Source organism: Ostrinia nubilalis, chromosome 16 (assembly GCF_963855985.1).
Source record: "Ostrinia nubilalis chromosome 16, ilOstNubi1.1, whole genome shotgun sequence".
Lineage (NCBI taxonomy): Eukaryota > Metazoa > Arthropoda > Insecta > Lepidoptera > Crambidae > Ostrinia > Ostrinia nubilalis.
In genome coordinates this window covers 4,357,916-4,381,112 of record NC_087103.1, presented here as the reverse complement: position 1 = coordinate 4,381,112, position 23,197 = coordinate 4,357,916, and the positions used below count along the sequence as shown (strand labels likewise).

Here is a 23,197-nt window from a genome sequence, read left to right as displayed (position 1 = left end):
AAAAATGTTATTTAAACTCACCTGGGCCTTATCTTTCTTGTCCCCAACATACTTCAGGCTCATTTCCACGTCCACAAAGGGTCTCCTATGGTCGTCACTGGGTCTGCCGTCGCAGCGCAGTATGAAGCATAACCTCAAAGACAATCTAACCTACTTACTGAATTAAATACGTTGTTGATCTCACCTGTGCCTTATCCTTTTTGTCCCCAACATACTTCAGGCTCATTTCCACGTCTACAAAAGGTCTTCTATGGTCGTCACTGGGTCTGCCATCGCAGCGCAGTATGAAACAGCGCTCGTGTATGGTGAGCGAGCGTTCGTGGTCGCAGAACTGATCCACAAACTGCTTGGGGTCTTCAGTGGGAACCAGTTTACGGAGATCCATGCTGCAGATGCCTGAAAATATTTGAATAGTTACAAAATGAATACTAATAATTTAAAAAAACTAAAAAGGACCATTTTCCCAAGTGAAGTTACTGGTCTATATTAGTAGTATTTCAAAATTAATTATTAAGAATAGAATAGAATAGAAATCATTTATTTGCGTAAGAGACACGGTACATATTTGTTCAAATTATACATAAAGCAGTATGTAAGTGCATGCGTGCTCTACCGAATGTCGGCATGCAAAAACTTAACAAAAATGTCACATTAAATAAATTAAAATTAAAAAGATGTCCATTAATAAAATCATAATAATATTACATGCTTGTCAGGTACAGATTCATTTACATTGTTTATTAGTAGTGTCAATTTATTATAGGTCTAACTGATACTCTTCAAGATCGTTCAAAACGTGTTTCGTGTTTCAAATTCATTCATTCATAGATTCAAACCTGTTAATAATTATTATGGTTCACTATCAATCATGTCATTGTTTTGATTGCAGTGTGAGAATCTAATTATGGCTGAATATTCGAGCAGGTGCTATGAAATTAAATATGCGATACATAGAACCTTCTCCTTTTTTTGAAGTGGGTTAAAAATTTGTCTTCTATGATACAAAAAGTGAGAATCCAACTTTACCATTTAATTTAAAATCTATCCAAGTTTAAAGTTGATATTCTGATCCAAAAATAATCTCAAAAAATTATAATAAAAATAAACTTTTTTAAAAACAAGCTTTTATTCTGAATTTCGAAAGTTTGTATCGCGCATGGAATTTATTCCTCTTTTTCTCTGTTTGCGCTACAAGCTTTCGAAATTCCGAATAAAAGCTTGTTTTTAAAAAAGTTTATTTTTATTATAATTTTATTTTACACTTTTTAGTTATATCTTAATCTCAGGACCCTGGACATTATCTAATACTAAAGTGCTCGAAAAGACAAATCCAACGAACCCAAACTCGATGAGTTTCCGCCGTTTTGTTTAGGAGTTCCTATGGCCACCTCCCGACTCCATCATCAGACCAGCTCAATGGTACCATAATATTGCATTGTCATCGTACTTACATAAGTATACCAAATTTCAGCTCAATTGGTTGAGGAGAACTGGTCTTAAATTCAGTTGCAAGATTTGTCCCACACATACTAACAAGTGAAGTCAATATAAAGCTTGTAAATAAAAAAAGCCCACAAAATTGATAAAGTAACTACTAACCCACGTCCTTATCGCCCGCATACACCCTGGTGACCAAGTAGGGACACTGCGCGAAGTACCGGCCCAAGGCTGCCAGCCGCGAGCGCAGCCGCAGCGACGTGCGCTGGTTGAAGTGCGCGGAGCACCCGGCGCCCGACGCGCTGGCGGCAACCCTGAAGCATTGGTAGAATATTTCATTACTAGCTAAGAAATATGAAAAAGATTAGCATTTGCAGTGGCTTCATTTCGATCTGTCAGTCCTCAGTACGTTACTAAATAAGTAGGTAGATTTGCATCATGTATGTACTTTTAAGACGGGCTGTACGGGCTGGAAGACGTAGCGTGGGCAGGCCTCCTACTAGGTGGACCGACGATCTGGTGAAGGTCGCGGGAAGAGCCTGGATGCGGGCAGCGCAGGACCGTTCATTGTGGAAAACCTTGGAGGAGGCCTTTGTCCAGCAGTGGACGTCATTTGGCTGAAAACGAAATGTACTTTTAAAAGTCAGTTGGCGTAAAAATACAATAGGCCTTCTACCACTTCAGCGCTCACCAGTTGGCGCCACTCTTTTAGCCACTAAAGAGTAAACAGTGTCTTTGCCTATGGCTTTATATCGAAAAACTATTTAAGACCCTATTTATTTAAGGTTTAAAATCTATAATAATAAAAACTTGAATAGAAAAAATAATTACCTATCTGTCATAATATTGTGTGTGAACACTGAATAACTGACGTAACAATCCACTGCATCCTTTTGAGCTCTGTTAGATTCAGGCAGGAGCTGAAATCATACCAATATTTTTATTGCAAAATGTAAATACATAGAAGGGAACATTAATTCAAGGGAATAATAATTACACAATAATCTTTATACATATAAATTCAATTTGTTCTTTCAATGACACATTAAACTTAACCAGCATCATTTAAAATTTTAGAACTACTAAAAATTAAAACACATACCATGTCCAAATTCTCCACAGCCCCTATAACGAAGCTGAGTACGTAGAGATGCCTGCCATCGCCTATTTGTATGAGGCCTTCCTCACACAACAATCGTGGCTGAAGCTCAGGAGATGACACCGTCTTCTTGCTTTCTGATATGTACTCCTCTGAGAAACAAAACAAACAAATGCTCAATTAATCAATAATTTATCTTCTTGGAGAATCATGGAAAGACTGATTGACAGTATCAAATAGTTCATTACACCAAAAGTTGATGGCACAACCTTATTCCAATTGAAACAATGACTTTGGATATTTGCGACAAGAATGGCACATTATACTTACCTAATGTAAACAAAATAGTCCTGCCTGCACTTGGATTGGGATTTGGAGCATAATTTGAAGCTGGATATGCTATTTCATTGCTGTGAAACATCCTCAACTCGTTTCTCTAGAAATAAAACATGTTTTAATTAAAATAACAGCAGTGCATACATAATAATATTAAAGGTTTCTACTTCCACCAACAACAATCTGACATTTGATTGAAAGTGATTTAGAACCAATATATTTTATGTACAATAAACCCATTAAAGCCTTGAAACAATTAATAAAATTAATACCTGCAGTGTATATTTATGCCCCTATTTATTTACTACAATTATAATTGAAGAGGTCTTGTAAATTAATATAAGATTTTAGACTTTCATGTTCCATTTCAATTAAAATCTTTGGACAATAATTAAAAGTATTTTCCCCAACAGCCAGACAGTTTTGACAGGTCCAACTCCTTGCTAGACAGTTTTTTTAGGGTAGCTCCCAAAGCCACCATGACCCAAACTTCATAATTCACCAACATTATATCATATATTGGGAGCATACGCTGACAAACTTTCAGCTTTTATACAATGACATAGGTCTGGTGTTCACTAGCTCTTAGTCTATTAGGCAATAATATTTCCTCAAACTTACAGGTGTTGGAATATTAACTCTGTCTTCAACAGAGAGGCTCATGAGCAACTGAGGATGGCAGCACTTGCCTTCTGACTTCACGCCCAAAAGCCTGTGCCATGTATGTTTTACCTAAAAATTTAAAATACCATTTTGAAGATGTTTCAGTACTTGTACTATAACTGAGTTATAAGCTTGTTGTTTTGTAATGCTTATACTTTTCATATGATCAACCAATAAACGAAATCAACTGTTTCTTACATCATTCAATTTATTTGATGGACATGGCTGGGCACCCAGCAGGCTTAGAAGAAGATATCCAATTTTGTCCTTCCTGCCCTGTGTACCCATGGTGAATACCTCCACTTTGACGGGCACATTTTGTACTCGAAGGCTGAAAACTTAGCACTTTAGCAAAAGTTATGTTTCATAGATTGTAAGAAGGCACAGAAGGTACAATAAAAAAAAACCTTCGAAATCTTCTTTTGTCAGCTTCCCAAACGAGCTCTGCATCAAAGACTGGTGCGTGTGTTGGCACCACCGGATCAGTCTCCAGCATATATCCATTCAGGGAGCCGCTTACAATAAAAGGACTCCGTAAAAATCCAAACCCAAGCCCTGAAAATTAAGTTACACTAAAGAGCAGGGAAAACAGAATGTTAAAAATACTTTGAACGTAACAACCTTCTTTGACATGAAGAACTATTTGTATATTTGGCCCTCTCAATTCGTCCATGAATGAATCAGTCGAATTAACAATAAAATCTTGTAAAATTCAATTCAAACAACGTAAACAAACTTTTCCAAATCAAACAAATGACAATTGACAGCTATGCCTATGATTTTTTCGAAAAGCACATGAAACTGGATAAAGTGTTTTTGGCCGCAAACAGTCTGAACAGTGTTGCCATGTTAATTTAGATTTTAATCTACAAATAAATATTTGCTTGTGTTATTAAATTCTTATTTAACTTTGTTGCTTCAAAGTTGATCATCAAAACTTTTGCTGCTCCAAATGGCTCCAAAGATTAGCGCATATCATCAGCTCGAAGCTTAACTCTTTTTTAGCTCGAAAGCAAAAACCTGCGAATACGGCCTCTATTTTTACTAATCTGTGGATTAAAATAATATGTTACCGGAAGTCAATTAGATCAAAAAAATAACTTTCAATTAAAAAAATAATATTTTCTTATAAAATAATTTAACACAAATATATTTTTATATTCTTTTGTATTTTTCAACTAATTTTATAAGCTTCTCCCCTGCTATAAGTTTATGGATATTAAAAATTTAACTCAGTTGTTACTTTAAGATTACTCTACGTCATAAAATAATTTTCAGATTTCCCAGTTTACCAAAGAATTTTTTAAATTTCTAACTAAAAAGCTGTGGTTTGTTATGTTAGTTACAAATGCGTTTTATCTATTTTTAATTCCGATTAATCTACTAAAATGAAAAAGTTTTTGTACGAGTATAAAGCTTTGAAAAGTAAATCCGATACAGAAACGTCAAAAGGGTAAACAATTAATTCAAATTAATAACATTTAAGTTTAAAACTACCTTACATTTGTATTTGTGTAGAATTTATAAGTACGTAACGCTACGCTTGCATTTAATTTGGTGCGGTAGACCGATCCGCCTGTGACCGCGACAGACAGACAAGCGAGGCCCAGCCTAACTGGCGCGGATGAAGTGGATCACCGGAGCGCAACGAAAAGTAATTTGTACAAAAAACTAAATTCAGCTCATTGCGAATGGCGTGCCGTTCGTGATGTTTTGTCTGACCGCACAATATATCGGTGGTCATTGTTGCTAGTTGTTTTTTGTTGCGATCGGACTTCTAATGCGCCGGTAATGCCCGCGTGCTCGCGTAGACGCTTTCAATTTTAATTATTCGCATTTACGTATAGTTACTTAGACTGACGGATAGTTTTTGTATGTAGTGTAAGAAATAGACGAAAAGTGGATTCGCTGCAGGACATGGGAGTCTTCAAGTGGCTGCGTCGGTAAGTACCTACATAATTCCCTACCTACCTGTACAGTGCACAAGTGTTTTGATGCAATACTTTTCGCCTAACGAAAAATATTGAAACTTGTCTTGTAAAGGTCAAACTTCGGTATTCTGCTTTTAATTTACTTTTCATTTTCACGGTTTTTGCATGAGTCAGTGCTATACTGTTTTTATTTGGGGTGATTGAACTTTCTGAGCCTTTAATAATCAGTATAATTATTTTAAAACTGGTCTAATAAATATCTTATTAGTTAATTAATTATTAATGCAGGACACATAAATTTATTTGTGATCCTACTCCAAATTAATTAATTAATTAGGTATTTATTAATGTATTACATTCTTTGGAGGAATGTAGCAAACCCTAAAAGATATGAATGAGGTTCCATAAGTTAAATTATCTTTTTTATCTCAAATTCTAAACTAGTATAATTTATGAAAGGTTTGTTTTGTTCTTAGTTTATTTCAATCAGCTGATACATGTTTTTAATAAAAAAAACTTGTAAGCGATGAAATTCATCCAAAATCCCTATCTAATTACTCAGAAAATAATATAAATGTTTGGGTCTTAAATTAATTTCCAATGGGGTTAGTTACATTGAAGGTCCTTTATACAGGATGTTAGGTAAATGGGTATATGAGCCGACACTAGCCCATGTTAACATGGGCATATAAATGGTAGGGTGAAGTCAGAAATTTGATATCATCATTTTAATTTTTTTTTATTTTCATACAAAATAAATTTTATAAAATCCGATTTGTATGAAAATTAAAATAATTAAAATGGAGGTATCAATTTTCTGACTTCACCATACCATTTTTATGCCCATGTTAACATGGGCTAGTGTCGGCTCATATACCCATTTACCTAACACCCTGTATAGATTTGATGGATGGATATGAAAGCTTGAAAAGTTGTGAAATTATATTTTAAAAAGTTATGATTATCATTAAAATTGCAATTTAAACATCATTTTATAGTAGGTATTTAATGGTAAGGCCCTTACCCATTTACCCCCTTACTAATAAAAAGTTACAATTCTTGTTGAACACTGATTTAAAATGACATTTCCATATTAAACATCACTTTAAAACACTGTTCAATGAGCATGTAAGTTTTATTAGTAAGGGGGTTAGTGTTCTTATTGTATTTTTGCTGATGAATAAATCCAGGATATAAGCAGAGGAAGGACTGGTCAGTGAGAAACTTATAGTCCACTCAGATTACTGTTCCCTTATATCATTATTTCTGTTAACATTACCTAAATGTTTATTTATAAATTCAATACTTTTATTTATCACAATAATTGTTTTATTTCAATAATGTGTGTATTGAAAGTAGTTTTAACCATCTTTTTACTCATATTCAATTTGATATTTTTTTATGTTTCTTTAGTGTTATAAATACAGGATAATAAATTCAACATATTCTCCACTAACAATAATAACACTAAAATGGAAAGTGCGTTTCTAAATACGCGCTCAAATTGCATTAAGTAGATTACAAATGATTGTTCATTTTTGTAGGCTGTGAATTCAATGGGTACAGGTTTTAAAAGTTCAAATAACTCATAATAAAACATGTTACAACGTCCGACAATAGCCCGTCTGCGGCATTGTGGCGGCATGATGTAACTGTCTCCACCTAGACCGCCGAATCATCAGCCCAAAGCTTTTCAATGGTATGGTCTCAATACATGGAGGCCATGCATTGTGCCGATCCTCCCGCGAGCCCATTGTTGCGTTTGATGCAGTTAATTAAAACATTTGTGAGGTACCGCTTAGGGGCTTGTGCGATCATTGACGATATGCAGTTAGGCCTACTTAGTTCGTATCTGTCGGGTTTAGCCTGAAGCCTATCGAACATCGCGATCGGCATCGGCAATCACTGGGAAAGAAGTGCCGCGGATCTATGGCTTACCAAATCTACCTTGGGATCTTCCTTAGGTATGTATTTAATACTAGATGACATGGTGAACTTCGTACCACTTAGGTACGTCTAATTGTTTCTCCCTTATTTTCTCACCGTTAACATTTCCCTGGACTAAGACAAACATTTGAAAACCAAAATTAGCTAAATCGGCTCAGCTGTTTTCGATTTTTAGCGAGCCGAAGAGCAATTCATTTTTATATTAATTAGCTTTTCGAACGCGTGTAGAGAACTGTAGACCATATAGGTACATAATTATACCTATCGTCGAACAATCCTGAATAAAATTTCAGAAATACGTAGTATGAAACATACTAAATTCCGACGCGCTTTTACAGTATCAGTCATATTGTTGGCCCGATCAAAAATTAAAGAATTCTTTTTCTTTATATTGATGAGTCACTGTCTCACTATAGTTGCAGATACGCATCTTCAGCCTTGTGTTACCAATCCTGATATCAAGGTTTGATTTACATTCCTTTCTAATTGCAAACTTCATAACTAGATAAACTAGCGTTATAATTCATTTTATTTACCTCTATACTTAATTACGTTTACTTGAACTACCAATTTACTGAGGATTTCCTCGTGAGTCAATGATGCGTACACGCGTTACCTATAACTTTCAATCAATTTCCGACGTAATATATTTGTAAGTAAATTACTGCTAAAGTAATTATTGTTTCACCTGTACAAAAGTCTTGTTAATGAAGTCACGAAGAGCAAGTTGTTTGCCAATTATTTACGATATGAGATAATTGCAAAAATTGACGCAGAAATAGGTCGACAATGTTGTATGGGTCATGGACTCATGGACGAATTTATGCCGGATATGGACACTTCGCAAATGATATGGCGAAAAATTCTCAACAATAACTTTGATCAAATGATATCGGATCTACTGACACCTTTGATTGCATAAGCCGAGATAACAATAAGATTAAGAATGCAAAATAAGTCTTCTATTAATCAATGACATAATAAAGTCAAGAAACAATGCCTGCTGCTGGTGATTGAACTTTCTATAAAGTGGTTTTCTGTGTTTTGAAATACCAGCGACATGTTCGATTTGTTTTGAGATAAAACTAGCCTTTATCAATTAACGGGGAAAGGGGAGGGCCCTATTTTGTGGTAGCTCATGGTAAAAGGCAGCCATTCTGCTTCATTGGATCACTATCCTGAAATTAATTCTTCTGATTAATTTCGGTGCGGGTCCAATGACAGTTTAACTTTCCTCCGGGATAAGTAGGTATTTGATATTCACTGGTTGGGTTTTTATTGGCGGTCAAGCTGTTGATCCTGGCTACTTAGAAGTTGCAGCTGTGGGAACGAGAGGTGGGAATAGACCCGATCCTGAAATTAAACCACATTAAGCAGTATAAGTAGTATGCATAGTGAAGAATCCCTTTTCATCAACACCAGCAGGTATTACATCAGAAGTTATGTCTGCTGAAACGAATACGAGTATAAAGCATAATTACTAACATCATGATACTTCACGAAAGTTATTTATTTATTGATTCACCTTTCGCGTAACATCTTTGTTGCCAGATTTTGAAAACCGACAAGAACTTCTGCACGAATAAGTAATTTCGCCCGACAACAAAGCGGCATCGGCGATCATGGTCGTGATTGATGCCTCCGTTAATTACCCGATTGAATCGAAACCTCTCATCGGAATCGATCTAAAACAGTATTATTGAAATTTCACTTTCACCAAACTATTTGTTGATCGCAACCGAATTATTTTCTTATTGCGTTCAAATACCTAAATTGATGGCTGGACAGCTTATTTATGTAAGCAATGTTATCGTCGTGTCACTCAAAACTCTTGATATTCAAGATGCTTTCTATTTTAATAATACGTTATGCAACTCATTGTTTGTGTACCCTTCACATTATTTCTAAGAGTTCCCAGTGAATAGGTTAATCAATGTTGCTGATAGAATCTTTATTAATTGTAATTAAAGTATCATCTAACGGTACCCAAAATGCCATGGATCATAAACCATGAGCACCTTTTTCTGTTGACACGAACATTTTCGCGCCTGAACGTCTTGGGACACGCTATAGAGAGAGACAATACGGAAAACTGTACAAAAACACCGATTATAGAGTTGATTATTTTTATAGCATCTCTTTGAAGAGATTGTCGTTCTTCCAGACACTTATCTAATAAGACCATCTTCATGTTTCTTTTCTATTCAAATGTTCTATATCAGTCGGTGCCATTTTAAATAATTTGCTCCCTTGGGTTACTTTGATGAGTTAACTGATAGTTATCTTCAGGTTAATTATTTCCAGGCCATGTATCAATACTTTGTGATCAGTTTCTTACATAAACTTTTATTCATTTACCTAATTGTTAAATTCTAGAGTTCTTTTAGTCTTTTATGCCTTCTTGTCTTCACAAATAATCTGAAGTAGGTACATCGTAGGATTGGTGCGTCCTGCTTTTGTTTTTAACGATAGCATCAAATTACTGATATCAATTTAAACCGGTTTCAGATATGCAATAAAGTAACCAGCTTGTTAGTTTACTCATTTGTTATTATGTTTGTGTGTATGCAGTTCGTATTGTAGCAAAACAGAACCTAATACAACAACATACGTTACCTTGATGCACCGCGTCTACATAAAGTTGTTAAAAAAGAATAAATATAACATATGCTCTGCTCTGTATCGGCTTACGAAAGATTTTAAATAAACTAGAAGAAATGATCGTAGCATTCATCGTAATTAAAATTGCCTTTTACTTTTTAATACATAGATTTCTTTCAATATCGTAGTCTGAGAAACGCGGTAGAGAATACATTTTAAGAAACATTTATAATTGCCTAAATGTACAATTTTAAATAAGAGTGCTGTAAGTAGTAAGGTAGTTACTTTTAATAAATTACACCTTCCAAATGTCGACAAGTCCTTGAAAACTTATGTTTTCCTCGAAACGACAATACGTTCCAACATGACAAATCCATTCGTTTACATGACTGGTACAATAAAAGTCCATTGGCCAAGTAGATCACGTCTCTCTTGACCCGCGACATTTCCACGCTTTATGCCTCGACGCGATCCAAATTATTGGAAGCGAAAAAACCGGAGTTAATCTAACCGGATGATGATCGATTATAACACCAAACACTTTTGCAGGGAACGTGTAACGGTGACCACTCGTCACGTGAGTCCCGAGCCCACGACTCCAGAAGAACAATGCCCAAAGAGTGCCTCGCAGGTGGGCACCATACGCACCGAGGAGTACAAGCGGGACTTGGCAGAGTTCCAAGCGAGGAGGTCCGCGGGAAGCAAAGACCTACAAGTCACACCCTCCAAGAAGAAATGCGGCCGCCACTCGCTACCGGTCTCCTGCACAGACTGCGCAGAACACGATAACACATTCAACTACGAGAAGAAATCCGCCGTCAAATACAAGAAGAAAACCCACAAACGAATCAGAAGCGCCATGTCCGAAGAGAAGATTTACGACGGCCTCCCAAACATACAATTTCTGTTCCAAAATCAAGTTTTTATGCCCGGAAATATGCTGGCGACGTCTACTTACTCCGAACCACACAAATCGCGGCGAAATTCTCGGCAAAGATGCTACAGGCCGCCAGATCCTGAATTCCAAGCCCAAAGGCATATAGATTTTAAAGACGAAGATCGCGTGGATTCTCCAGAATTCTGCAAAAAGAGTTCCTTGCCTTTCGACCTGAGGAATTTTTTGGATGGTACTAGAAGTGATGTGGAGGAAGTAGACGGTGCGAAGGAGGGGGGAGACGTGAAGATATCTAGTCAGTTATCATCAAACGGCGTTAACAATGACAGCGGGGAAGATAAGCTTTGGGAGGTGATGAGCGAGCTGAAGAATCTTGACCAGTGGGCAGACGAGCAACTGCAGCCCCGGTCGCCGAATACGACCAAGTCTGAAGACAGCAAAGTAAGTATCATAATAAATATGGGGTTAAGATTTCGTAATTTGTTCCTTTGTTTACGTAACTTATAGATCACAGTTTAGTCAGTGAGTGACATTGTCTTCGGTAAATCTCACTTTCTAATCAGTTATGTAATGGTCAAATTGTCCAGTAACTTTAAAAATAAATTTGCCTGGCAGATCCTAGCCTTAGATAGACGTTACTGGTGTGAGTTGGGGAAAGGATGTCCAGCTGTGGAACAAAAACAAATCAGGCTTCTGATAAAATTGGTACAACACACTGCACGTGATCTTCAGGAGACTAATAGGGGTTATGATCGCAACATAGTAGTTTTTTTTTACTTTGCTTTACTATGTTGCCGGTTCAATGACAGTTTAACTTCCCCGGGACAAACTTGACCTTCACTGGTTGGGTTTTTATTGGCGGTCAAGCTGTAGATCCTGGACATACATGAGTTGCAGTGGTGGGAACGAGAGGAGAAATAGTCCCGTTTTCATGCTTTACTATGTTGTATTTTAAGACTAGCGGCCGTCCGTGTCTCCGTACGCTTGGATCCCGTTTTACCTCCTTAGGGGTTGAATTTTGCAAAATCCCGTCTTAGTGAGCACCTACGTTCTAAAAGCAACCCCCATGCAAAATCTTAAGACTCCTAGCACTTGTAGTTTCTGAGATTTCGTGATGAGTCAGTCAGTGGCCTTTCGCTTTTATATATTTGAAGATGTGTTCCTTCATAGAGTGACACAAGCGCATTGGGGCTGCCGATCGCGAGCGCAAGCAACCTAGACGTGAGCTCAGACAGTAGTAAGGTGTGGAACCACGGCCGCTGGGGCGTGGTCCCGGTGCAAATCAAGAGGATGCCCGGTGTCACAGGCGAGCACGTCAGGAGGAAACGGAACACGGAGATAAACATATTGAGGTATGTTCTATTCTAATGAAGTGATCCCTGAAAAAAATGTAATTGGATAGGGTCCCTATTGGTCGAAACCGCGTCACTACGGGAACGGGAGCTACTTTTTAAACCGACGCCAAAAAAGGTGACCTACTACGTTTCTAATTATTATTATAGCCCAAGATTATGTTAGTTTTTTTTTTGTATCAAAAGTTTATGGTTTATCAAAGGCAAACACCAAACCTAATAAACAAACTAGTTTTTACTTCTTCAAATTGTAATTGTCATAAGTACCGTAATTGGTTTAGAAAATGTTTTCTCCTTAGAAATGGCGTTCTTTATTGTTTCTTTAGCGAGATGTCATTCGAAACTGAATTAATGAATCGAGTGATTTATAAATGCACTCTCCATGGCACTGTGATTGAATGATATCAATGTTTTCACTTGTTAAAGCAGTTAGGTGACAGCATTTTCGATCTAATTCTTTAGTTTCTTGACTCAAGTTTTTCAAGCTGTTCAAAAATACTAATATTTTTGCCTAAAACCACACTGAGGAAGGTTCTGGAATAGAGGCCACATACCGGCAAGCGCAGCGTTGAATTTTCACCGACAACGGGCCAATCTGGAAATCATTGGGGGAGGCCTATGTTCAGCAGTGGAAGTCCTGTGGCTGAAGTTATGACTGTTTCTTGCGCTGCTTCTTCTTAGCACTGCCCCATTTTAAGCTGGGTCCAGACGGGTGTAATGTAAGATTACGTGTAAATGTAACAAGAATTCTACGTGTCATACTGTCTCCATTACATTACACGATACATTTCATTACGCGTTACACCCGTCTAGACCCGGTTTTACTGTCTCGAAGCAGAGGTAGGGTTGGGACGTGTAAAAGTGATCTTTGATTTTGAAAACAATGATAATGATTTTACCGCTAGAACATAGAGGCAGTTAATTAGTTCTTCTCTTTTTTTGCAGAAAATGTCGCCACCCTAACATCATCCTGCTAATGGGGCTGTATCCCGACGTGCACAATAACGTGCATATCGTCTGCGAGCGCTGTGTCGATACGTTGTATGGCATAATACATGTGCAAGTGAGTTTAATATATTTTAGACTTTATCGTCCACAATTTTTATGATGATATACCAATGAAAGCTTTTGCTGCGTTCAGAAGTTCAGAAGAACTTTTATACTTATTAGACGTGCGCGCCGCCGCGGCGCGCCGCCGCCATAAGGAGTCAGCGCGCCGCCGCCGCCGCCGGTTGTTTAAAATTCGCGCCGAGACAAAACCCGCAAGAGAGTACAAGTTTAAAATCAATCTAATGTGAAGCGGGCAATGGAGCTGGCAGATATTGACAACCATCTTCTGGGGGCACGGCAGTGCCCCCACCAAGTCGAGCAAAAAAGCGGCACGGCCCGTACCATCCTTTTCTCGAAGCAATTCAGGCCATTTTCGACCGCCTGTAACTTCGTTGTGGATAAAACTAGAAGGCTGAATTTTCATTAGCTATGCAGGTCAATTTCGGTCCAGTTTTCTAGATACATAACTGCTGTCTACAAAATACAAAAAGAAATGAGATCCCATCAAAAACAATACTTGTCAAAAAAACAACTCAGTTGTTCTACGGTAAAAAGTTGTGAGATCCATGTAATACCAAGTCCAGGCCAGGAAATCTTTAACGTTTTACATAAATATATTGACTTGGCCATCGCATGAAAACACGTGTAAATTAAATTGTTTAGTGCGATGGCCAAGTCAATAATTTATGTAAAACGTTAAAGATTTCCTGGCCTGGACTTGGTATTACATGGATCTCACAACTTTTTACCGTAGAACAACTGAGTTGCGAGACTTGGTTTTTTTGACAAGTATTGTTTTTGATGGGATTCGTTTTACTCAAGGGAATAACGCCAGAGGCATGGAACAGAAGCGTGGTGGTGCTTTTCTTCAAGAAAGGAGATAACACCTTACTGAAGAATTACAGACCCATCTCGCTTCTGAGCCATGTTTACAAGCTGTTTTCGAGAGTCATCACGAATCGTCTCGCACGTAGGTTCGATGACTTCCAGCCTCCCGAACAAGCCGGTTTCCGGAAAGGTTATAGTACCATAGACCACATCCATACGCTGCGGCAGGTTATACAGAAGACTGAGGAGTATAACTTGCCACTATGCTTGGCGTTCGTGGACTATGAGAAGACCTTTGATTCGATTGAGACGTGGGCAATGCTGCAGTCTCTCCAGCGGTGCCGTGTCGACTATCGGTACATCGAGGTACTAAAGTGCTTGTACAAAAACGTCACCATGTCGGTCCGAGTACAGGAGCAAAGCACGAGGGCGATTCCTCTACAGCGAGGCGTAAGACAGGGAGATGTTATATCTCCGAAACTCTTCACCGCGGCATTGGAAGACGCTTTCAAACTCCTGGAATGGAAAGGATACGGCATAAACGTTAACGGTGAGTACATCACTCACCTTCGGTTTGCCGACGATATCGTGGTCATGGCAGAATCGCTGGAGGACCTCGGCACCATGCTCGAAGACCTTAATCGAGTTTCCCAACAGGTAGGCCTTCGGATGAACATGGACAAAACGAAGCTTATGTCGAACGTCCATGTTGCGCCCTCGGCCCTACCCGGTGTCGGTTGGGAGCTCGATTCTTGAGATTGTTGACAAGTATGTCTACCTCGGACAAACGATTCAGCTAGGTAGGTCCAACTTCGAGAAGGAGGTTAATCGTCGAATCCAACTCGGCTGGGCAGCTTTCGGGAAACTACGCAACATCTACAACCAATGTGTGTTACCTGTGATGACTTATGGCTCGGAAACGTGGCCCCTCACTATAGGCCTTATACAGAAGCTCAAAGTTGCATAGCGTGCTATGGAGAGGGCTATGCTCGGTGTCTCTTTACGAGATCAAATCAGAAATGAGGAGATCCGTAAACGAACTAAAGTCGCTGACATAGCCCGACGGATCAGCAAGCTGAAGTGGCAGTGGGCAGGGCACATAGTACGTAGAACTGACGGCCGATGGGGCAGCAAGGTTCTGGAATGGAGGCCACGTACCGGAAAACGCAGCGTGGGACGTCCACCCACAAGGTGGACCGACGACCTGATAAAGGTAGCAGGAAGGCGCTGGATGCAGGCCGCTACCAACCGTGCGATGTGGAAGTCAATGGGGGAGGCCTATGTTCAGCAGTGGACGTCCTGTGGCTGAAATGAAGATGATGATGATCTTTGCCTAGGGCACGCTCTCCATAACTTAGTTACGGTTGATAGAATAAAAAAACACCCGAAGTTTTAAGTCTGGTGACGTAATGCAAGAAAATAGGAAAAACAGTCAGGTATCGTTTGCCAGAATTGGAGAAAGAGGCAGAAATGAACAAAAGTTTTTAAGCTCTTTGGAGACTGTTTCTCAAGTGATAGAGAAAGATGAAGACGATCATGGATGCATTATTAGACTGTAGGTTTATGAAGCTTGGAGAAGTTGACCTCTATCTGTCTGCTAACGAATGAACTCCAGCTGGTTTCTTAGCAGAATATACCAAAGAATTAATCCCTTACTACGAACATAATCAACCATTATTACACCAGGAGGGTCACCAGGAAGAAGCGAGTACAAGTTCGTTCGTTTCAGCCGAAAGACGTCCACAGCTGGACAAAGGCCTCCCCAGTCCTGCGCCACTCGCATCCAGGCACTTCCCGCGACCTTCACCAGACCGTCGGTCCACCTAGTGGGAGGCCTGCCCACGTCACGTCTTCCGGCTCGTGGTCGTCACTCAAGAACTTTCCTGCCCCAGCGGCCATCAGCTCTTCGAGCTATGTGCCCCGCCCACTGCCACTTGATTTTAGCGATTCTGCGGGCTATGTCAGTCACTCTGGTTCTCCTACGGATCTCCTCATTTCTGATTCGATCACGCAGGGAAACTCCGAGCATAGTACGCTCCATCGTTCTTTGGGTGACCTTGAGCCTTCTTATGAGGCCCATAGTAAGCGATCACGTCTCAGATCCGTATACTATCACTGGCAACACACACTGGTCAGACGTTTGACTTGAGACACTGCGGTATTTCGGACGTCAGAATATTGCGAAGCTTCCCGAACGCTGCCCAGCCGAGCCAGAAAACAAGTAAAGTTTCAATACTTTCCCAACTCTTGCGCAAATACAGCATGCAACACAGTTCTCATGGTTCCGGCTTCGATGATGCTGTTGACCAGCTTGAAAATACCTAGCTACTGCTGATCCTGCGAAACTTGAAGACGGAGACATCTTGTCCTACTGGCAAACCAGACAATCTGCCTACCCGCGTTTATCGTCATTAGCACAAGAGCAAAAGAGTGTTTACGGTTGCTGGATTGCTTTTAACAGCCAAAAGGTCCCGGCCCGAGTCCATTTAGGGTGAATAAAATAATTTTTGTGCACGACAACTATAAAATTTGCTAAAAAAAATTTTTCTGTGAAGAAAAGTGATTAGTCATCTTATTAGTTTACTTAATAAAGTTCTTTCGTTTAAGGGTGGTTTTTCATTATACGTCTTAAGGCTTGGTATTTCTGCTAAAGTAGGTATTTCGCGCTGTCAAAATCTGCGCGCTCAATACTTTGCCGAAGACAGCGCGCCAAAGAGCTCTCGCGGCTACACAGTATAGAAATACGCAGTTGGTTAGGTTAGGTTGACTTCCTTCCGTTCAAGCGTCACACTCACAGGACTTTCTAATACAAATCATATCCAAGTGATACAAATTAAAACAACTTTCAAAATTTTTGGGAATATATTTTAGAATCGAATAAATAGAGAATATAGCTGCCAAAGTAAACACGGTTCAAAGAGGCGTGCGTCACCCGACCTTCCGGAAGTTCCGCGCCGGCTAAAAGAATTTCAAGATTACGTCACCCGACCTATCGGTAGATCCTCGGGAGCTTGAGCGATTGGAAAAACATTTTATGATCAGTTACTCGTAGTAGCGATTATTTAGAGCTTGGATAATAAATTATAGTTGTTGCAATTCACAAAGCTTTGCATGTGGTTAATTACATTAATCAGTTCACGCATCAATTTTGTTCAGTCTTTTTGTTTATTAATAAATAAAAATATCATACTAAAATTGCATACATATTTGTTTGTATTGGTCTGGGTGTTTTCTTTCCATAATTTATGTATAACGTATGTACGGGGCTCTGTATCAATAAGCATCACACACGGTTACCTGGAGTGCATTACCGCAGCAAAAAGCTTGCCATCTTAAATGAACGGTATAATATCGAGGTTTCGTCAGTACAGTTGCGAACAAAGGTGTTTGTGTAGTGTAGTTGAGTTGAGTGGTCAGATTATTGAAATAATAAAACGAACATTTTATTTTTTAAATACATTTTAAAAATAATTTAGGTACATTATCTGTAATGTACCTAAATTATTTTTAAAATGTATTTAAAAAATAAAATGTTCGTTTACGTAAGATAACAATGAGAGGGGATGACATTGCAAGGTGGTGCCAGTCCAGTCTTAAATCCGTTGATATATGCTGCATCTGCCATGTTTTTGGCTAAAAGATTCTTCTATCTTGCAGTTTAGACTTTTATTACAGACCTCAGACAGTATTTTTGGAAAACTTTTACGCATGGTGGAGGAAGGGACGCTCTAGAGACTCAAGTTTAGAAGGAGTCACATGAACTCCAAGTTTTAAATCCGTTGACATCTGCTGCATCTGCCATCTTTTTGGCTAGAAGATTCTTCTATCTTGCAGCTTAGACCTTTAGCTACAGACCTTAGACAGTATTTTTGAAACATTCTTACGCATGGTGGAGGAAGGGACGCTCTAGAGCAGTGGTTCTTAACCGGTAGTCCGCGGACCACTGGTGGTCCCTGGAGGCATTCCAAGTGGTCCACGATGTGCACTTGCACACCTTGGTCAAAACCACTTTTAACTGATTTTTGCAGTCAAACTGGTTTTGACCGATTATGAGGTGGTCCCTGACAAGACAGAAATTTGGTAAAATGGTCCCTCGTGACTTAAAGGTTAAGAACCACTGCTCTAGAAACTCAAAACTACAAGGATACACATGAACTGCAGTTTTAAATCCGTTGATATCTGCTGCATCTGCCATCTTTTTGGTTAGAAGATTCTTCTATCTTACAGCTTAGACCTTTAGCTACAGACCTTAGACAGTATTTTTTATTATTTATTTGTGTCAGTGTGCTAAAGAGTGTAAGACGATTGTATGTAGGTACTATTAAAATGTAATTTTAACACATTGGTTTTGTCTCATATTTGAGGAATGTACTACACTCGACAGCAAATAAATCGCACCACCCGCGACAAGCATTTTCAAACGTATGCATCCCTACTTCCCACCAATATTGGCACCATTTAAAAGCCTAGTTCTAAACTTCATTTTATTAAAGGAAAGGTTTTTACCCCAAAAATGTGTCTTTACAAGGATCCAGAGTCACTTCTTCAAAAAATAGGTAGTTACGCTATAGCCATTTTTATAGTCATAAAAAACTGTTAAGTTGGGATTAATCGCTATCCATCTTTTAAAGAGGACACGTGTGATCATTATTTGGTTTTATAACCATAAAATTTGGTCTAATTGATCCCAGAGGTGAGCCCAAAGTGAGGTCTTTTTTCAAGGTACATTTATGGTATATGTTAATCATTTATTAAGAAATTAAATGTGTTTTTCTTTAAGGATATTTATTGGGCTTTCAAATAACACGAATATTGTTGGGGCACCATTATTGTGTCAAAAGAAAATCTTTAAAGTTCGCGTCGCGGGTGGTGCGATTTATTTGCTATCGAGTGTATGTATCATGAGTAGAGTCTTCGTTTAAAAGGATGCGAACCATTTAAATTTCAATAGGTAGACAAAATTGATAATTTTTAATTATCAAAAATTTAAGCTTTCTCCAGTAACACTGATATTATTATACTGTGACTCATCAAAGTCATCATTGTCAAAAATATTGACAAATCGCGAACTGTCACGGCCAAAAAACTGACACGCGTCCGTCCTCCGTAAGCGCCACCGCGCGACTGATTGAGATTGTCCAAGCCGTCATGGACGATTTTTTCCACATTTTTTAACATAGTAACTAAATAAGACGCAATATAAAAATTTCATCCGTTAAAAGCCCTCAAGTTATTTCTGAACTTTAGTTTAGTAAAAGATTTAGAATCTCAAATCGCTGATTTTAAAAATAAAACCATAAATAGAAAACGAATAGAGGTAACTTTGGGAATTTATTCTATCGAGTCAACTTCATCAAATCGTGTTTCCATCCGTTAATAGCCCTAGAAAATATCCTCAACTATGCCCAATAAAAATCTTAGCCTTTAATTTTACTGTTTAGTACCTCAAAAATGAAAAATGAAAACCTCATTTTCGCCATTTTCTCTGCTACCCGGCCTTAAGGCTTGGTATTTCTGCTAAAGTAGGTATTTCGCGCTGTCAAAATCTGCGCGCGCAATACTTCGCCGAAGACAGCGCGCCAAAGAGCTCTCGCGGCTACACAGTATAGAAATACGCAGTTTAGAAATACGCAGTTGGTTAGGTTAGGTTGACTTCCTTCCGTTCAAGCGTCACACTCATAGCACTTTCTAATACAAATCATATCCAAGTAATACAAATTAAAACAACTTTCAAAATTTTTGGGACTATATTTTAGAATCGAATAAATATAGAATATAACTGCCAAAGTAAACACGGTTCAAAGAGGCGTGGCGTCACCCGACCTTCCGGAAGTTCCGCGCCGGCTAAAAGAATTTCAAGATTACGTCACCCGACCTATCGGTAGATCCTCTGGAGCTTGAGCGATTGGAAAAACATTTTATGATCAGTTACTCGTAGTAGCGATTATTTAGAGCTTGGATAATAATAATAAATTATAGTTGTTGCAATTCACAAAGCTTTGCATGTAGTTAATTACATTAATCAGTACACGCATCAATTTTGTTCAGTCTTTTTGTTTATTAATAAATAAAAATATCATACTAAAATTGCATACATATTTGTTTGTATTGGTCTGGGTGTTTTCTTTCCATAATTTATGTATAACGTATGTACGGGGCTCTGTATCGAAAATCACTATGAGCAATGAGCATCACACACGGTTACCTGGAGTGCATTACCGCAGCAAAATTTTTATAAATGTTGTGCTTTAGAGAGTCGAGAGTATAGCAGATAATTAGTCCTTTGTTTGTTTGTTTTGTGATGTCCCAGATCTCGTAAATGGCTCAACGCAGAAGTTTGAAAAAAATACCAATGATAGACCTTAATATTTCCAAATTAGTTCAAATATTAGTCATTGATTTGAATGATAAACCCCAGTGTAATTAAAAGATTTCAGAAAATCAGATAAAACGGATTTGTGAGTAAACCAGTACTCTTACAATCGAATAAAAAGGTGTAGCATGTACCCTTGGTACACCTTTATAACCACAGTATGTTTTTGGCTAAAATATTCTTCTATCTTGCAGTTTAGACTTTTATTACAGACCTCAGACAGTATTTTTGGAAAACTTTTACGCATGGTGGAGGAAGGGACGCTCTAGAGACTCAAGTCTAGAAGGAGTCACATGAACTCCAAGTTTTAAATCCGCTGACATCTGCTGCATCTGCCATCTTTTTGGCTAGAAGATTCGTCTATCTTGCAGCTTAGACCTTTAGCTACAGACCTTAGTATTTTTGAAACATTCTTACGCATGGTGGAGGAAGAGACGCTCTAGAGCAGTGGTTCTTAACCGGTGGTCCGCGGACCACTGGTGGTCCCTGGAGGCATTCCAAGTGGTCCACGATGTGCACTTGCACACCTTGGTCAAAACCACTTTTAACTGATTTTTGCAGTCAAACTGGTTTTGACCGATTATGAGGTGGTCCCTGACAAGACAGAAATTTGGTAAAATGGTCCCTCATGACTTAAAGGTTAAGAACCACTGCTCTTGAGACTCAAAACTACAAGGATACACATGAACTCCAGTTTTAAATCCGTTGATATCTGCTGCATCTGCCATGTTTTTGGCTATAAGATTCTTCTATCTTACGGCTTAGACCTTTAGCTACAGACCTTAGACAGTATTTTTGTGAAAATTCTTACGCATGGTGGAGGAAGGGACGCTCTAGACACTCAAGTCTACAAGGAGTCTCATGAACTCCAGTTTTAAATCCGTTGACATCTGCTGCATCTGCCATCTTTTTGGCTAGAAGATTCTTCTATCTTGCAGCTTTGACCTTTAGCTACAGACCTTAGACAGTATTTTTGAAACATTCTTACGCATGGTGGAGGAAGGGACGCTCTAGAGACTCAAGTCTACAAGGAGTCATATGAACTCCAGTTTTAAATCCGTTGACATCTGCTGCATCTGCCATCTCTTTGGCTAGAAGATTCTTCTATCTTACAGCTTAGACCTTTAGCTACAGACCTTAGACAGTATTTTTTATTATTTATTTGTGTCAGTGTGCTCTTCTAAAGAGTGTAAGACGATTGTATGTAGGTACTATTAAAATGTAATTTTAACTCATTGGTTTTGTCTCATATTTGAGGAATGTACTATGTATCATGAGTAGAGTCTTTGTTTAAAAGGATGCGAACGATTTAAATTTCAATAGGTAGACAAAATTGATAATTCTTAATTATCAAAAATTTAAGCTTTCTCCAGTAACACTGATATTATTATACTGTGACTCATCAAAGTCATCATTGTCAAAAATATTGACAAATCGCGAACTGTCACGGCCAAAAAACTGACACGCGTCCGTCCTCCGTAAGCGCCACCGCGCGACTGATTGAGATTGTCCAAGCCGTCATGGACGATTTTTTTCACATTTTTTAACATAGTAACTAAATAAGACGCAATATAAAAATTTCATCCGTTAAAAGCCCTCAAGTTATTTCTGAACTTTAGTTTAGTAAAAGATTTAGAATCTCAAATAGCTTATTTTAAAAATAAAACCATAAATAGAAAACGAATAGAGGTAACTTTGGGAATTTATTCTATCGAGTCAACTTCATCAAATCGTGTTTCCATCCGTTAATAGCCCTAGAAAATATCCTCAACTATGCCCAATAAAAATCTTAGCCTTTAATTTTACTGTTTAGTACCTCAAAAATGAAAAATGAAAACCTCATTTTCGCCATTTTCTCTGCTACCCGGCCTTAATATGCAAAGTTGAAAAATCCCACGCCGCCGGCGTTACGCCGCCGCCCGATTTTTTTTGACCGGCGCGCACGTCTAATACTTATTCTGTAAACTAGCGGCCGCCCGCGACTTCGTACGCGTGGATCTCGTTTTTCTTCATCTATCTTACGCGGTTCAGATTTTTTCATACAATTTTTTTTCCCGCTAACTCCCGTTCCCGTGGGAATTTTGCAATATCCTGTTGTAACTAAGCTTTAAGTTTACTAAGGTACCTGCATGCCAAATTTCAAGCGTCTATCTTACGCGGTTTAGATTTTTTCATACAAATGTTTTTTCCCGCTAACTCCCGTTCCCGTGGGAATTTTGCAATATCCTGTTGTAACTAAACTTTAAGTTTACTAAGGTACCTACATGCCAAATTTCAAGAGTCTATCTTACGCAGTTTAGATTTTTTCATACAAATGTTTTTTCCCGCTAACTCCCGTTCCCGTGGGAATTATGCAATATCCTGTTGTATCTAAGCTTTAAGTTTACTAAGATACCTGCATGCCAAATTTCAAGAGTTTATCTTACGCGGTTTAGATTTTTACATACAAATGTTTTTTCCCGCTAACTCCCGTTCCCGTGGGAATTTTGCAATATCCTGTTGTAACTAAGCTTTAAGTTTACTAAGGTACCTTCATGCCAAATTTCAAGGGTCTAGCTTACGCGGTTTAGATTTTTTCATACAAATGTTTTTTCCCACTAACTCCCGTTCCCGTGGGAATTTTGCAATATCCTGTTGTAACTAAGCTTTAAGTTTACTAAGGTACCTGCATGCCAAATTTCAAGC

At 38.5% G+C, this 23,197-nt stretch overlaps 2 protein-coding genes across 2 annotated transcripts in view; one reads left to right on the top strand and one right to left on the bottom strand.

The window, feature by feature from the left end:
* Positions 1 to 154: 154 nt before the first annotated feature.
* LOC135079518 (centrosomal protein of 120 kDa-like) lies at positions 155 to 4,283 on the bottom strand. Its single transcript, XM_063974174.1, has 9 exons — positions 4,157 to 4,283; positions 3,943 to 4,090; positions 3,734 to 3,866; positions 3,494 to 3,604; positions 2,867 to 2,972; positions 2,540 to 2,688; positions 2,269 to 2,357; positions 1,600 to 1,751; positions 155 to 396 (listed from the first exon to the last, which is right to left on the bottom strand). The coding sequence occupies exons 1-9, from the start codon at positions 4,206 to 4,208 to the stop codon at positions 155 to 157; spliced, it is 1,182 nt and encodes a 393-aa protein (XP_063830244.1). The 5' UTR covers positions 4,209 to 4,283.
* An 821-nt stretch (positions 4,284 to 5,104) lies between these two features.
* The window catches only part of LOC135079517 (uncharacterized), a 29,849-nt gene continuing 11,756 nt past the window's right edge, over positions 5,105 to 23,197 (top strand). The window contains exons 1-5 of the mRNA XM_063974173.1: positions 5,105 to 5,189; positions 5,383 to 5,478; positions 10,564 to 11,350; positions 12,080 to 12,261; positions 13,207 to 13,324. Of these exons, the coding sequence (XP_063830243.1) occupies positions 5,453 to 5,478; positions 10,564 to 11,350; positions 12,080 to 12,261; positions 13,207 to 13,324 (1,113 nt within the window). The 5' untranslated portion in view covers positions 5,105 to 5,189; positions 5,383 to 5,452. The remainder of the gene's footprint in view (positions 5,190 to 5,382; positions 5,479 to 10,563; positions 11,351 to 12,079; positions 12,262 to 13,206; positions 13,325 to 23,197) is intronic.

Coding starts and splice junctions, on each gene's coding strand:
- LOC135079518 (XM_063974174.1), bottom strand. CDS start 4,208: ATGGACGAATTGAGAGGGCCAAATATACAAATAGTTCTTCATGTCAAA. Junction 2,973..3,493: donor GAGTTAATATTCCAACACCT/GTAAGTTTGAGG, acceptor TTTTATTTCTAG/AGAAACGAGTTGAGGATGTT. Junction 2,358..2,539: donor CTGTGGAGAATTTGGACATG/GTATGTGTTTTA, acceptor GTATGATTTCAG/CTCCTGCCTGAATCTAACAG.